General features: G+C 46.8%; 1 protein-coding gene across 1 annotated transcript; it reads right to left on the bottom strand.

Moving 5' to 3' along the window:
* Positions 1–210: 210 nt before the first annotated feature.
* Positions 211–14848, bottom strand: LOC309571281 (TRPM8 channel-associated factor 2-like). The gene is made up of 8 exons (XM_082278650.1): positions 14730–14848; positions 13295–13928; positions 9861–10831; positions 7879–7973; positions 6644–6857; positions 5011–5250; positions 2822–3159; positions 211–1280 (listed from the first exon to the last, which is right to left on the bottom strand). Exons 2-8 carry the CDS (start codon positions 13909–13911, stop codon positions 1035–1037), a joined length of 2721 nt encoding a protein of 906 aa, XP_082134776.1. The 5' UTR covers positions 13912–13928; positions 14730–14848; the 3' UTR covers positions 211–1034.
* Between the last annotated feature and the right edge of the window lie 1689 nt (positions 14849–16537).

Genomic DNA, 16537 nt, shown 5'->3' with positions numbered 1-16537 from the left:
CGGAGACATGAAAATAGGACCACATACAAAAGTTGCAAGTCTACAGTGACTTTTTAAATTTATTAATGATACATAAGGAATAGGCTGGGACTAGTGAGCTCTTAGGCTAAGCGTTAATGTGCTTTCCACACTCCATAATAGCTGTGCAATTATGAAAGAGATGGGAGTAACATGAACTTCTGTTGCACCTTGGAAAAGGCTGGTCCTCTGTCTTGATGAACTGTTGCCTCCCTTCCCTCTGCTCCCTCAGGCTGTCAGGTCAGTGCCTGTATTTTAACCTTTGATGAGTCCACAAGTTAAACCATTACTGACTACAATCAAATCCCCTCCCTGTTTCCGCTCTCCCTCCTTCATCAGCATATATCTTGATGTCGGGCTATGGTTGAGGGACAGCTACAACTTAAAACTGACTTGTTCACATAAATACAGTTGTTGGGTCACACAGACATAGAATGTAGGAAGAAACCTACAGCATTTCAGCATCAACTATGCATTATATAACCTGCATATAAGCATTATAAGGCCACTTTCACATAGGTGTGGAAGTTCTGCATAATTAGAGGAATTAAAAATTTGAGATTTTATTATATTTCACTATTATTATAATAGTGAAAATCTCATGCTACTGAGATTATAACTTAAGAATACAACATTGTGGAGGCTCCTATTTGCTTTAAAGATCTATACTCTCATGGTAAAGTCCTTGAAACTGGTCCAGTGACTGGTCCACCCTGAAAACTTCCATTACATCAGAGAAAGGTTCTGCAGGAACTGAATTGACTCAGAATTACATTCCTCCTGAGGTGAAGAACCCAGAACAAAGCTCATTGATTATTTAACCCTTCAGAAGATAGCTTAGGTGGTTGCTGGTCTGCTGATCCCTGTTGAATTTCTGTTGGGGTTGGCCTCCACTGGCAGCAGGAAGCTGAAGAATCCAGCATAAATCCGAGCACATAGTGAGCTATCATGTAGTACACAAGGAGAAAAAGATAGGCCATAGCTAGTATGAGAATCAAGATTTAGGTAGTTTTCCTTTATGGTCTATAGGATCTCATTGGGTCCTGTTCCCAGCTCGGTAGAGAGGACAGTTCCACAGACAACTCTTTCTTGATAGGCCATCCCCAGGCTGTAAAGAATGGAGCCAAATTCTTATTCACCTGCTGAGAAAACTTCTGTGCCCACAAGTTCATCTTAGAAGTGTTGTCTTTTGGGATGGAGGACATTTTCTGGTAGTCTGAGAAGAGGTGGGTGAAGGGGTCCCAACCAAACCCTTCCTGCAACTGATGGAAAAGAATACAGTGTAAAAACAATTAAGTTATCATTTCACTGACATTATTCCTGTGTTACACACAGTAGAAAATTCCACAGGCCTCTGCAGTGTCTTTTAGAACGAATGTAAATTTAGATGAAAGCATCCAACTTTCAGGCTTCAGAACATAACTAACAGCACTAAAGTACAGAAAAATACCTCCCCATTACACTGGCCTCCCAAAACAAACAGAGATCAAAGATACATTGGGAGTAGCCAGAAGTGTCAGCAACCTATTACATAAGCTGCTGCTTTGGGGACAGTGAAAAAGCATCAGAGGGGGCACAGAATAGCTAGAAAGAAGGAGCACAGGAGAACAAAGAGTATTGAGAAAACAGGAAGGAGAGATTATGAACAGGGCATGCTTTGGCTAAGAATAAGAACAAAAGGAATTCTTACAGAAAAACTGCTGTTGCAGAATTAGAATTGTTCTTTCATGTCACATTTATTCCAGCAGTCCTGTTAGGAACCAGATAGGAGATGGGAAATCACAGCCTATAAGTGTGGGTGAGGCAGTGAGGCTGTGGCCAAACTGGTAAGGTATTGTGGGAAAAATTCTCCTCTTAAAACTGTTTCACTCTGTATAAATATTTTGTTACTCATTTCACCAAAAAAACCCCCAGAGGTTGACTCTTCAGCTTGATGATCCAGGTGCTTCTCCAGGATGTGGAAAAAGCAGGATCAATACTCCTCCGGTAAATACTCTTTTGCTCATATGAAGTGTGAGAGCTCTCAGACAAGGGAGCTGAGGGATACTCACCTCACAACAGTCAGTAGCTCAAGCTATCATAATGGACATCTGCTTTGCAGTCCCAGTTAAAATCAGGTTGAGTGCTCTCTCCATTAGGCTAATCGTTTCTAGGAGGATTAAGGGAAAGGGGGAAATCTCTCTTGCATGCTTCCCGAGAGAATGCACTTTAATCTAGGACAGGGTTCATGTTTTAGTCTCGACCACAGTGAGGGATCCAGTTCCTTGTGCAGGAGGATAAACTGAGCCCATCCTCTTGTCACTTGATGGACTACACTGGCTCCACCCAGTGCACTGAATGATATGAACACCCTCCTCTTCGTGTGTGAACTCACCAGGAGACTGTTCAAAGCCTGGCTTTTCTAGACACTTTACAGTGCCAAGGTTTTTTGACAACTAGCCCACTATCCCACAGGAAATCTGCCCTGGATTAAAGAGCTGTGCTCAAGTTTGATCCTCCTTTTCCTATGTTGCATAACAAGCAGCAGTTCCTGTTTCTCTTCCAGGGAGAAAGATTAGCACATAGCACTAAGCCATCTCCCTGAGTGGCTAAGCCCAAGTCTGGCAAAGGAAGGTTTTCAGGAGACATCAGCTTTAGGCACTCAGCCTGTTTACCTCTCAGGTGCTTTCTGGGCCCAAGATAAACCCTGACAGTAATGAAACACTTACAAGGCTTCACAGCTACAGCCACCAGGCTGCAGACATCCCTCTGACACAGGCTTCAGTGACTGCACTAAGAACACACACACACTTTTCCCCGTTACCTGCAGGTATGTCTCCAGAGCAGTCCACACATTCCAGTCCTTCAGCTGAGCACCTTTCTTCAGATAGTCTTTTATCCTTTCCTTCCGACACTGTGGCCTGAGTGCCTGGTGGGCCTGATGCCTGGGAATGCCCAGCACCTCCTCATGAACATAGACAGACCAGAGGTTGCATGTGGCCTCTGTGGTGTGAGGAGGAAACTCCCATGCCTGCTGCTGTTGATTGTGTCCCAGCTCATGGATGGGACCCCAAAGACCAGTAGTTTTCATATGCTTCACATCTAACATCTCCTTCGTTGAATCCAGGTGGCCCATGATGGGGTAGCCAGCATGCATCCAGCCTGCAGGAGACAGGTAACAACATGTACCAGTAAGTGCTCACCTCAGTGCTTCTGAGACATAAGTTATTATTTTATTTTTTTCATTTCTCTAGTGCCTTTCCTCCCTCTCACAAATAACATTTTTTTTACTACCATGAATGACCAACTTTTCCTAGTGTGACATAAGGAAATATATCAAATTTCACCCTAACAAATAGTCACCCTAACAACAGTCCAACAAGTAAAGGCAGGACTGAACCATCAGTTAAGCAGAGCTTCACCTGCTTTTCCTTTTTATACATAAATGTACACTCATGGTTGGACTGAAGTTGAGGTTTTAGGATGAGGAAAAAAGCCTGGCCATTGCCCAGAACACACCTGGACTCTCACAGGCTGAGCATAGCTGACACCAACACAACCATGCAATAATGTGATTCAGCACCATGGCACTCCTTGAGTGCTCCTGTGCAGGGTGGGAATACTACAGGCCTGCACTCCAGTGGCAGTGGTGTGGATGAGACACATGGAAAACACAGTTTGTCTTGCCTAACAGCTGCAAAGCCCATCATACCTAAGCCTGTTTGTAACCTTGCAGGATAGCTATTCCATAAACAACTTCCCAGCAGGTTGCTAGGCAAGAAACTTGCACTGAAAGGGCTTTTAACTTATGTCTCCTTGGTGTCTTCTTCCCTAATTGGTCCTCCTTCTTGAAGATTCCAAAAACTTCATGCAAGAGCAATGCCCCCAAATTCAAACACCTGTTGTAGCAGGGGATAAGCAGCCCTTCACACAGAGGCAGCCTGGTGAGTGAACAGGAATGGCAACCCTCTTCCTGCAGGAACTAGTGAACATGAACATGAACGGCCTGGAACTGTTTTCTGCAGGAACTAGTGAAGATCTTGAGCTTCCTCTTTTTTAATAAGAGGGATATATGCAATTAGCAATCACTAGCACCCAAAAAGTTCAGATCCAGAAATGTGAGTGAAACCATTTAGTCCACCCAAGCCAGAAGAAATTTTATGTCTGTAGACAATAATATTTTTAACTGGCATTTGCTCAGCATAGCAGAACCTAACACTCCCAAGATGTGCCACAAATTCTTTCCATTGTTGCTTAGCAAAAGTTTAGGGCATCAGGGCTCATGCCAAGCCCTTGTCTCATTGTGGGATGAAGAATTTAAATGGTTTATTTTGGAAAAAAACTGAGCAAAATTTTTATTGTGAAGCTCCATGTTTACCATATAATTTGATTCTAGATCGAAGGCATTCAGTTCATAACTGGAAAAGCTGGAGTGGGGGAACGTCAGCTGCAAAAATACACACTCCTGGCCTTTGACAGCAATACCATATCTACTCCCCCACTGCTGTCATCTCAGGCACACATCTTTTCAGGCTAAGCTTTGCCCACAATAGCCTTTGTGAGCCCACCTCCAGCAAGCTGGCACCCAGAGGTTTAACTGTCCTGTGAACAGTCCTGTGGCTGAGCCAGAGAAAAAATAGAAATCAGGTCACTGCTTCCCAGCTGTACTGGCTCTGCAGTGCATTCAGGAGGGAGAATGAGTAACTACATGTGAGCTAAAGCCACTGCAGTCAGCAGCTCTGCATCATAACACACCCCAACAGGAGAACAGCTGAGGAGACAGCACCAATTTTGAGAGCAGCATACAGAAAGGTCAGTATGTTTTTCAAGCTCTGCCTTACCACGTTTCCACCCTGATGGAGTAGCTCACAATTATGCAAGGGTCACAGTCATTTAACACCTCACATATGTTCCCAGTCTGGTTTTAGCAAAATAACCTTGAAGGAACAGGCACTGCTGCTAGAGGCCACTTGCCTCTTAGCCCTGGAGAAGGCCATATGGCAATGTACCTACCACATGAGATCTGGACATCTGTTACAATCCTCTCTGGCCTTGGGAATTTTGCTGGTATGGCTGCCAACTTGCTTATCGCCACCATGATCTCGTTCCACAGGGTCAGCAGCGGCCGTGGGTTCTCCATGTGGTGGATGCTGTCAGATGGCACTGTCAGGATGAGATTCTCCACAGCCAGCTCTGCCCAGGGAGCAGGGTAGTGCCGGATACAGGCCTCCCACTGCCTTTCACAGGTCTCCCCTACAGCAACAACACAGAAAACGAGTTAAGCACAATTCTGACTTTGGAGTATGCTCACAGAGGTCAAGGTCGGAGAAAGAGACCATGGCCATGAAAATTTCTTGGAAAACAATATGTGGTAGTTGCGTGACTGAGGGTGGTGGCTGTTAAACAGCCAGTCCTCAATCTGTTCTTGGGAAGTCTCTTCAGGCTCTTTAATAGGTAGGAAATAGAAAAGGACTGGCATATGACAGAACAGCATAGCAAGAACAGATCCCTGGTTTGTATCAGAGAACAAGAAGCATCAAGTTTCTCCAGTATCTAATTTCTTTTTGTCCAGCAGAGATTCACTGTTTCACATAACAACCCTAGTTCTGTTCAGTTTGAGAGAGAAGAGAAGAGAAGAGAAGAGAAGAGAAGAGAAGAGAAGAGAAGAGAAGAGAAGAGAAGAGAAGAGAAGAGAAGAGAAGAGAAGAGAAGAGAAGAGAAGAGCTGGAAACACGGGACATTCAGCAGAGATGTCTTGTAGGGCCTAGGAATGTCCATACGGGGGCACAGTAGTGCAGGCAAAGCACAAAGAATGCTTTGCTGGGGCAGAGATCAGTCTCCCTCTCCCAAGCACAACGGTTTCCATCACAAATAACAACTCCAGCCTCCAAGAAATGTTGGTGTGGACAAACCATGCCCATTTTGTGAAAGCTCTTTCACCTACTCCCAGCCACATAGCAGGCTCAGAGTGACTAAATGACTTACCCAGAAGCAGAGATTCATAGAACTGTACAGTAGCTTGGACGGAAGAGATCTTAAAGGACACCTTCTTCAACCCTCTTGCTATGAGCAGGGACATCTTCAACTAGATCACGTTGCTCAGAATCTTGCCCAATTTGACCTTGAATGTTTCCAGGAATGAAGGATCCATCACCTCTTTGGGCAAGTTGTTTCAGTGTTCCACCATCCTCGTGGTGGAAAAGCTTCTTATTTATACGTAGTCTGAATTGATCCTCTTTTAGTTTAAAACCACTGTCCCTTGTCCTATTGCAACAGGTCCTGCTAAAGGGTTTGTCCCCATCTTTCTTACCCCTGGTGAAGCCATGCTGCTTGTCCCAAATCACCTCCCTGTCCTCCATGCCTTAGCATATAATCTAGGAGGATCTGTTCCATGATCTTCCCAGGCACAGAGCTGGGACTGACAGGTTGGTGGCTCCTGGGGACCTCCCTTCTACTCTTCTTAAAAATGAGTAGAAAAATGGGAATCCCAGAGGACAACATAGCAAGGAAAATAAATCTGGGTATTCCTAAATCCAAGTATTTCTAAGACCTTCCTAAGCACAGCACAATCTTTACTTTCAGTCACTGGGACAATGGCATCTGTGAGCAGCCCTTGGGCAAAAAGCACCAAGGTAAACAAACCTACCAAGCTTGAAGAAAGGAGCTCTGACTGCCCCTTCCACCGTGATGGGCACATTCCCCAGGACACTCTTTGCTGGTACCACAATGTAAATGAGGCCACCCCAGAGGCAGGAAATGGATTGTTTCTGGCAGGCAACATCACAGGTTCGTATTACCACTGGTGCCCGTTTCAGCTCCTTGGCTTGAGAGAGGTCATCTGTGTGACACCCAACCTGCACCTGGCAAGCAGAAGTGTAGGAACAGCTGGTCAAAGGTGTGCCAGTGTGGCCTGGCAGGTGACCTCAGCACCCTGAGCTCTCCACTGCAGCACTGTCCCTGCAGAGCATGCACACAGAAGCAGCCTTCTGACTCCAGCCTAGTTCAAGTTTTCAGCCTATGGTGACCAAAAGCAGTAAACACAGTAAAAAAGAAAAGGTAAAGTTAATGTTAGCCCTGTCTCAGACAGTCTTACAGCTGTACTTCTAGTATTCCTGGCTCAACTACATCCTTCACCAGCAGGTCAGGGTACTGCAGTGACTTCTTCCACTGCACAGCACTTGCATTGATCATTCCTCCACCCTTCACCAGCATCCAAGTCACTTCCTATAACACGAGTTGGAGAGATGTGGTCACAGCTGGCTTCTTTTATTGTGCCTCTTCCTTAGAGCTCTCACAGTAAAACAGACTGCATATGGTTTCAGGATCAGACAGAAGCACCTGAGTTAACTTTGCATTTCAGCTGCAGAAAGGTCGCTGCAAAAAATATCCAAGCAGATAAACATTTACCTCTGCTGTATTCTGCAGAGAACAGGATCCCAAGTAATAGTGCCTATCTCATCTGGATACATCTACATGAGCAGTAGTGACAGCACCATCAAAGGAATTTATGAGAGATCTGGAGAGATGGAATCAAGTTTGGTTCATAGAAGGGCCCAAGTACTTATCTCGGACCTGAAAATCACCTTGATCAGGTTTTTTTGTACCGTAACAGAAAAAAAACCAACAGCCCTCAAGCAGCAGCCACACTCAATTATCCCACCAGCACACAGAGCAGGAGGAATGCAAAAGCAAAGCGTGAGGACACAAGGTGAAAAAATGATGCCAAAGCATTTAAAGTGCCACAGGGTGGCAGCAGTAGGAAAGGGCGGGAAAGGTATTAAGGAGAAAGCCATTAAGGAGAAAACCCTTCCCCATGCTATATTTGAGCGCTCAACCAACAAATACACAGGTGTAAAGCAATGCCAGGCAGAGCGAGCTTACCTTCAGACCAGCACCGACCACCAGGCAAGGGCAGGTTATAACTGCTGTGTGCCCTTCGGGGAGGTAGAGTCCTGTGCTCCTCCAGGCTGTCTTTCCTAAAACGTAAGAGAACAGTCCTGAACGGTCAAGCACTTCCTTGTCCAGACCATCAGAGATCCTGGAGATTTCAAGTTGCAACAGAAGAATAATCTTCCATCCTTTCCTTTTCCCTTGCTCTGCACTCACAGAACCATCTCGCATTTACCCAACCTATCAAAAACAGTTTCAAAGAAATGAACAAAATCATCACACCATCAGCAAGCAAGCCCACCCAGATTTAAACCTCTGGAGATGCAAAGCTTAAATGTGTTTACTAGTATCCTTCAAAAATAAGGGGAAAAAAAAGAAGCCAAAACCTCAACACCTCCTACACTCAGATCCTCTTATCCTAAAGCCCTCTTGAGAGGTGCCAACTGTGGTGGTATTGAACATGGCTGAAGTTGTAATGGTCATAAAACATTTCCCAAATAACAGACTAACAGCGGCATCACATTTTTCCTTAGTGACTAGTCCAGCACAAACTGGAGCCCACAAGAATTGTCATTTCTAGCTGACTGAAGTGATGAGAAAGCCTCAAAAGATGATTCTGTGCTAGGTGTACCTGTAAGAAGGGTGCCACTAGAATTCAGCATGTTTCTAAACAGTCTTCCCACAGAAATGCAAGTCTCCTCAGCATGAATGTCTTTAAACACTTGCAATTTACAGAATTTACAGTGCAAAATGGATCCATCTCTATTGTACTGATCAGGCAGATTCCACTCCCTAGTTCTGACATAAAGTTTACTTAGGCGTATTTCAAACCAAACACCAGAAGTCCTAAAAAGAGCTGAACTGTCATTAAGCACCCAGCTTACAACCTTTCCTGTCATCCAAGAAAGCAGGACCAGTTTTGTCAAGCACAACCCAATCCAAGGAAAAATGCAAATTAGACTATATCACAGTGTTTTACCAGTTCATCTCAGTTTTGCTGAATTTGCAGGAAAGGCAGTTTTGAAATGGTGCACAGGGTTTGCTAGCTTTTCTTTCTTTTTTGTTTATGTGAAATGACACAAATTCTGAGTATTTTCTGCTTTTGTCCTGACTCATTAGTGTTAAAACCAGTGAGAAGTTATTCTACAACTTTTCTCTCTGCACAGCCACAGCACTCAGACATTGCCATTCCAGAACAGCCTCCTTTAGCTCATTAGAACAATTTGGAAACAACTCCTCTAAATCATATTCTAATACCAAAAAAATCTCCAGGGGATAAAGCTTACTAGTGGAATTTAACCCAGAGTTTAAACATATCAGTTGTGAGCAGGAATCTCAGCAAGCTGATACAGGTACAAGGCCTAAGCTTAGATAAATCATTAATGGTGTATTTACTCAATACCTTGGCTTCAGTGATGGTGTCAACCCAAGAAATTCCCACCATACTTCCAGCCTCTTTCACCCTCAAAACCAAATCTTCCTTCTGTTGTGCTGATACACTGAGCTGTGGGACTGTGCTATAACTCAGGCAGAAATTACCTAGATAACAAATAAACCTTTTGTTTCTAACTCCCACCTCTTTGTAGGATGGCTCCATAGACAGCTGTATCAGCACAACTACAGGAACAGGAACCTGCAGTGTGGAGTCCAAGGTTTCTCAGAGAAGCTTTCCTGCCAAAGCCATTGTGCTGTGCAGGTGCCCTGTGGCACTTGTTAGGGGTTCTCCAGCCAGTGCCTGTGCACCAACAGGGAGGAAGCAGGACTTCCATGGGATGTTTCAGGGTGTTGACATCAGGGCTGGCCACAAAAGGAGCCTGTTTGCCACTGCACTGAGGTCAGCCTCCTCTCAAGCTGAAATTGCACATCTGTGCCCACGTTCAGGCATCCACAGACACAGGCACACTGAGGGCAGGCACCCCACTGCTTGCTCCCAGCAACAGGATGCCTTGATAGGAAGAGAGATAACTCCTCACCTGGGTTTGTGCCATCAATTTCCACAGTGACAGGGAGGGCACAGACCCCAGCAGCAGATTTCTGCAGCAGGGCCCCACAGTCTGTCATGGTGAGGGACAGCTCGGTCGCCATGCAGAGAAGCACTGCCTCTTTGGAGTTGCTCTTGACCGGGCAGTGCCTGCTGACCTGAGGGATCCCACTCCTCTTGAGCACTTTGGTCAGGATGCGGTGGAGCGAAGCATACGCCGGGCAGTCGTGGGCTGGGATGTGCAGGAAGGCAGCGCAGTCCTGTGCCAGCCGGGGCAGCCAGCCCTTCAGGGGCTCCGTGAGCTCCCGGCGCTCCTGCAGCTGCGTGCTGAAGAGCAGGAGCGCCCTGCGGAAATGGTAGTGCTCCCCCGGGCCCACGGGCGGGTACTTGGCTGCCCGGCCGCTCTGCCCCAGGAGGCTCAGCCCAAAGCGGTTCAGGATCCTGTTGCCAGGATATTTTGCCACAGCGGCTTTGCCACAGTTCTGGGAAGCCCAGTACCAGGCCTGGCCCCCCATGAGCAGGCCACCTCCCTCTGCCACGAACGCGTGGATCCTCTCGGCATCTCCGTCGCTGTAAGAAGAGCAGCAGTACACGCTGAAGCCGCCTGCCAGCTGGGACACCTGCGACTTCACCTCTGCCTGAGACAGGAGGCCGCACAGCGCCTTCAGGCGGGGATCCACCCCCACCAGCCCCTTCCTCCCGGCATCCAGCCAGGAGACAGCATTGAGCAGGAATCTGGCCAGCTTTGGGGAGAAGAGTTGGCTCTCGTGGGTCGCCACCAGCACGCGGCCGCGGCCGTAGCGTGCGGCAGCCAAGAGGCAGCGGTGGGAGCTGTCCAGGCACAGCGGGAAGGAGAGGGCTCCGTGCACCAGCAAGGTGGAGGGGATGCCCCCCGTCGTCAAATCCAGCTCCGACACACCGCGCAGGAGGGACTGGGCATCAAGGCTCAGGTTGGCCTGGTGCCTGCAGAGCCAAGAGAGGTCCAGGTTAGCCCCCTGCCCAGAATCCTTGGCACACAATAATTGGTGTCATAGCTGAAACTTAAGGAGCTCTTTTCTTGATTTCACAGAACATTCTGAGTGAAGGATCTAGATTCTAGAAGGATCACTGAGTCCAACTCTTAAACGAGTGCCCCATACAGGGATCAAAGCCACCTCCTTGACATTATTAGCACTGTGCTCTAACCAACTGAGCTATTCTCAGTGGCCATCCTTGCCTCTTCTTTCTCCTCCATCCCAGTACATCATGCTGTCAGTTCTTCCATTAAAAAAAAAAAAAAATATTCATCAATACCTCATTTTTCTCCTTTTAAAGCCTCAGTTTTTACAGCCAAGCAAATCTGTAGGTATCTCAGCCCTCATTTAAAAAAAGGAATGAATAGGTCAAAAGGAAGCTTCTAGACCTCTGACTTTGAAGAGCCACTTGAAAATCTAAACACATTGTAGAAACTCAAAAATCAGACCCTTCATATTTTTAAAACTGCAGGTTTAAACTGGACATAATGTGGGAATTGGCATACCTCCTTTAAGAGAAACTTTCTCTACTTGCCCCACCCTAGCCTTTACAAGCTAGGCAAGCCCAAAACATTTCTGTGTCTTTTCCCAAGCTCTGCCACTGTTGAGAACTGAAGAAAGGAGTGCTAGGACAGATGGGCTACACGGACAGGCAGACACACGGCTAGACAAAGAGTGAGTGACTAGAAGTTGAATTAGAGCCTTAACACATACACCTCAGTTAGCTCACATTGTTGGTCTCCACAACAAAAAGAAATTAGGCTGTGCAAGGCTCTCTTATCTCTGCTATTTCCATATAACTCCTATATGTCACTGTGGAGAAAGACATGCTGAATTACTCTCATTTGCTCTGTGTACATTTTCGCTTGGTTCTGCCAAACACTTTTCCCTCAGCACCTGTGAAGTATCTGTTGTTACACGGCCATTGCAGCCAACTCAGTGAGAATAAATGATGCTGCCCTTCTTCATGCCCGCAGGACAGGAATTAAATCTGCAGCTCTTCTTTGATTATTACTTTATTGAGACCTTTTGTCACACAGAGCATGTGCCCAGGCATATGGCACAGCCCCTGCCTCAGACTGAAGTCTGATTCTCTGCACACAAATCTGGCAGGAAGACCCAGATGTACAGAGCTGTTGCATTACACAGAAATCTGAGATCTAAATTTCCCTGTTGTTTTGGATTCAAACAAAATCCCCACAAAAACAACCAAACAAGGTTGTAATTCACCCTTAGTTATCATTTGCAGTCTTGTTAATTGTGATGTAATTTTTCTCTTCGGAACTCGTCTCCCCTCTCCCTCTTCCATGCCCTGTACGTGAAGCAGTGGGAACATGCCTGTGCAGTGCAGGTGGTAACAAGAAGCAACCAGCAAATTTTAATTAAGCAACCTGATTTGTTAGCTGTGTCCTAAGCATTTCACTGAATTCAACAGCAGAGCTCTCTATGACCTTTACTGGTAAACAACAAAAGGTATCAAATTCCATTAATTGTTTGAAAATACTAGAAATTTAGTGCTCTATATCCACAAGGAAAAGGCTGTGAAGGAAAGACTTGTAGGGAGATTTACTGTAATTGCTGTGGCTTTCACTGCAGTGAAATGAAGCTGCCACATAGAGGAAGTGCAGCAGCACTAAGGCTCCTTGGAGAACCTGCTGTGTCTTGTGTAACTCAGCAGAAAGTGGCAGGAGAAAGAGCCTGGCATAGCCATTGGCAAGGGGAGGAAGATGGCAGGGCAACATCCAGGACTCCAGTGTCTGGTCAGCTGTACAATGAGTTGTAACAGCCCTTAGTTTTACACCTGATAATCTTGGACCCAAAGGGCCAGGCTGGAATCCCAAACAAACCAGGACACTGAGATTTCCTGCCCACAGCCTATGTCAGAAGCTGAGAAGGGAGGAGGCACCCAGCCTCAGCTCTGACCAGCTCCAGGGTCTTACCTGCAAGGAACAGGCTAAACAGGTTTAGCAGCTGTCAGCCAGTGCCTGGCCCCAAGAGCTGGTCTGCTGCTTCATCTCCAACCTGGTTTTCAGCTGTGGGAAAGTTGCCCTAAATGTAGAGATGTGTGGAAAGCAAGAGAGGAGTTTCTCCTCCTGTTCCTGTTTTGCTGCATTTCATTCAGGTACATTTGATCAAGCAGGCTGCTCTAAAAGATGGCTCCCCTCATTTCCTTCCCCTTGAATGGTTTCCCTGGGCCTGGCACAGCTGACCTGGAAGCAGCTGAAGACAGCATTCTTTCCAGTTGCAAAGAATGGGAAGGTCCCCTTTAGACTGGAAGGCAACAATTCCATCCTGGCTATTAAAGAAGCAGCACTCGCCATCACCCTCACCTCTCACCTCCCAAATCTTGTACAAACAACTCACCTGCATAACCTGATCAGAGGTTTAAAGAGAGAGCAATTCAGATACTCACGGGACAACTAATGGGATCTTGGGAATCTTCTTGGCGACTTTGAAGACACCTTTTTCCACGGTGTTCCCTGTGAAGTACACGCCAGCCACACTGGTCACCTGGTTCCCAGGGAATTCGAACAGCACCTTCTCCTTGCCATGTCGACTCGCCCAGTACCAGGCTTGGCCTCCAACGAGCAGCCCTCCACCTCCTTTGACAAATTCCACAATGCCTTTGGCCTGGGAGGTGTCATAGGCATCCATACAGAACACCCCCATGGAGGGGCTGGGCTCTGCCCCTGCCTGCACTCGGGTGCCAGCCCCGAGCAGCACCTGGGACAGGGAATCCAACTTAGGATGAACCCCAACCAGGGCCTCTGGGCAAGGCTTGAGCCACTCCACAGCATTTCTGAGGAACTGGGAGAACTTAGGGTCCTTCAGGATTCCTTCGTGGGAAACGACCACCATGTGGCCTTTCCCATAGTGTGAAACAGCAATCAGGACCTGCTTCTTAGCGCTCAGGAGCACAGGGTAGGCATCCTCTCCAACAAGGAGCAGCTCACAGGGAACAAAACCTCCAGTGAAGTCCCACGGCCCGACACCATCCACTAACCGCTCGTAGGTGGCACAGGGATTCATCTCCAGGACACTCCTGCCTGGTGGAGAGAAGGCCAACATCCATTCCAGTAAAGCTCAGCAACAAGGAACAGCTGTAACAACCCCATAGAGCAATTTTTTTTGTTGTCAAGTAGGAACTCCAAACAAACAAGAGTCAGATTTGTGGATACAATTTTTTCAGGGATTTGGTTTGTTTGTTTGCTTGTTTAGCTTTATCACACTGTTTACACATTTAAATAGAAGTGACAAGTATACCACAATTACGGAGACAAAGTGACTGTTTCAACGAATTCTGCTATGCACCATGGAGGAAAACAGGGAAATAAAGGTATTCACTTTCCCATTAGCAATTTATTTGAACAGGGGAAGTGCCAGAGGCTCCAGGAAGTCTACTAGGAACTTGTATGGCAGAGGTGGTTTACACAGGAACAGCGAGAAAATAAAAAGACTGTATCAACACAATGCACAACGTAATTCAAACACGAAGTTCACATTTTAGCTCCTAATTGGATACATACAGAGCTACATGCTGTTGCTGCAACATTGTATCCCAAAGTTGCACTTTTCTACCTCTATTTAGGCACTATAAGCCTGTGCTTCGTATTAGGAGGCGCTGTGAGAGGGAGGAGAGTCAGCAAAAATGATGGAGATTACCAGCTCCCCTGCAATAACTGTGAGTGTAAGGTGCACAGTACCCGGGAGAGCAGGTCTGGGCCCAGGAGATTCATGCCCTAGTTCCCTGATCCAAACTGCTTCACAATCTCAAGAAAATAATTTCCCTGTCCCATAGCTTTGTTTCATCTGTTTTCCCACCTGTGAAGTAAGGAGAGTGTACTGACCTTGATTGCCAAGCCCTTTGAGGTCTGTGAGTGACACGTACTCTGTTGTTAAGGCTCCTTCAGTTTGAAAGTTTGGCTCAGCTTTTTCCCAAACCTGTCTTCTGCTGAGCTGGGGCGGCTGTGGCTGTGCAAACAGGAAGGCTTTGAGGTATGGGAGTATGACCCAGTCCCACCCAGTTTGTGTCATTCAGGATTTAGAAGACCGACTTTGAGCACAACACCCACGGCAAGGGAAGGAACTGCTCTGAAGGGGCGTGGACCTTTCCCTGGCAGCATCCCGTGCCAGCACCAGGCTTCACGCACACTTCATATTTGGCTACCCTGAAAGCAAATCTTTGTCATACAAACACACGAAAATGGCAAGTCCTGGAGAAGCTGCATCCTCGATCTGGATTTGTCACAAGCCTCAGGGTGCTTAGAAACGGCAACCTGATCAAGAATGACAATATTGCTCATCCTCTGGATATGCCGAGAAGCTCTGTTTTTCACCAAAACTGTCACGGGAGTCCACTATTGTTTTGCATATGATTGATGAGTCAAAGATGCTGATTAACATAGGATAAAAACTACACTGCCCAGTAACCTAGTGCTTGATTGCTGGCTTAGTCTGAGTCCCAGCTTTGTGTCCCAGGGTTTGCAGAAGCCCTACAGGTCTAAGTGCTTTAGGGTGTTTTACTACGAATCACGCAGCAAAGTAACACAGCCTCAGAAAATACGGAAGGTTTTTTGGTGGCTTCTGTGGATTCGATACCGATGTACCTACACTGACACACTCATCATGGTGCAGGGGAGAGGAAAAGCAGGTGGATAGTTTCAGCAGCTCATATTAAATGATAGAATCACAGAACTACTGAATGGTTTGGGTTGGAAGGGACTTCAAAGAACATATAGTTTCAAACCTTTTGCCATGGGCAGGGATACTTTCCACTAGAACAGGTGCTCAAAGCCCCATCAAACCTGGCCTTGAATTCCTCCAGGGATGGGACATCCACAGCTCCTCTGGGCAACTCGTGCCAGTGTCTTACCATCCTCAGTACCTAAAAGGGGCTACAAGAGAGCTGGAAAGGGAGTTTTTGTGAGGGCATGTAATGACAGGACAAGGGGGAATGGCTTGAAAGAGGGCAGGTTTAGGTTAGACGTTAGGAAGAAATTCTCTACTGAGGTGTCCCTCTAAGGTGTCCCTGGAGCCTTCTCCAGGCTGAACAACCCCAACTCTGAGTCTGTCTCCATAGGAGAGGTGCTGCAGCCCTCTGATCATCTTGATAGCCTCCTATGGACTTGTTCCAAGAGGTCTGTATTTTCTTTGTACTAGGAACCCCAGAGCTGGATGCATTACCCCAGGTGGGGCCTCACAAGAGCAGAGGGGCAGAATCCCCTCCCTTGTCCTGCTGACCACGCTGCTTTGGATGCAGTCCAGGGCACGGTTGGCCTTCTGCACTGCCAGCACACATTGCTGGGTCATGCTGGACTTCTGGTCAAACCAACACCCTCAAGTCCTCCTTGGCAGGGCTGCTCTCAATTCTCCACCCAGCCTGTATTTGTGCTTGGGATGCTCAGTTATTCTACATGGGGACGACCCACAGGATGAGGTTTGATGTAAGCTCAGCAAACTTCTTAGCCCCCACCTTTCTTCTTATCACAGGATCTGAAAGCTAACATCCTATGCTCTCAGCCTAGGAGCACTGCTGCACCCTGGCATTTATCTAGAACAAGGTGTGGCTGTTTTGGAAAGGATTTTAACTCTCTTGACTGAAAGCAACTGTGGCCATGTAACAGAATAACCAATTCCTATGTAATCACAATTTCTC

Source organism: Coloeus monedula (genome assembly GCF_965178545.1).
Source record: "Coloeus monedula genome assembly, chromosome: 3".
NCBI classification, from domain to species: domain Eukaryota; kingdom Metazoa; phylum Chordata; class Aves; order Passeriformes; family Corvidae; genus Coloeus; species Coloeus monedula.
The sequence above is the reverse complement of the archived record's forward strand: the minus strand, read 5'-3'. Positions and strand labels throughout refer to the sequence as shown.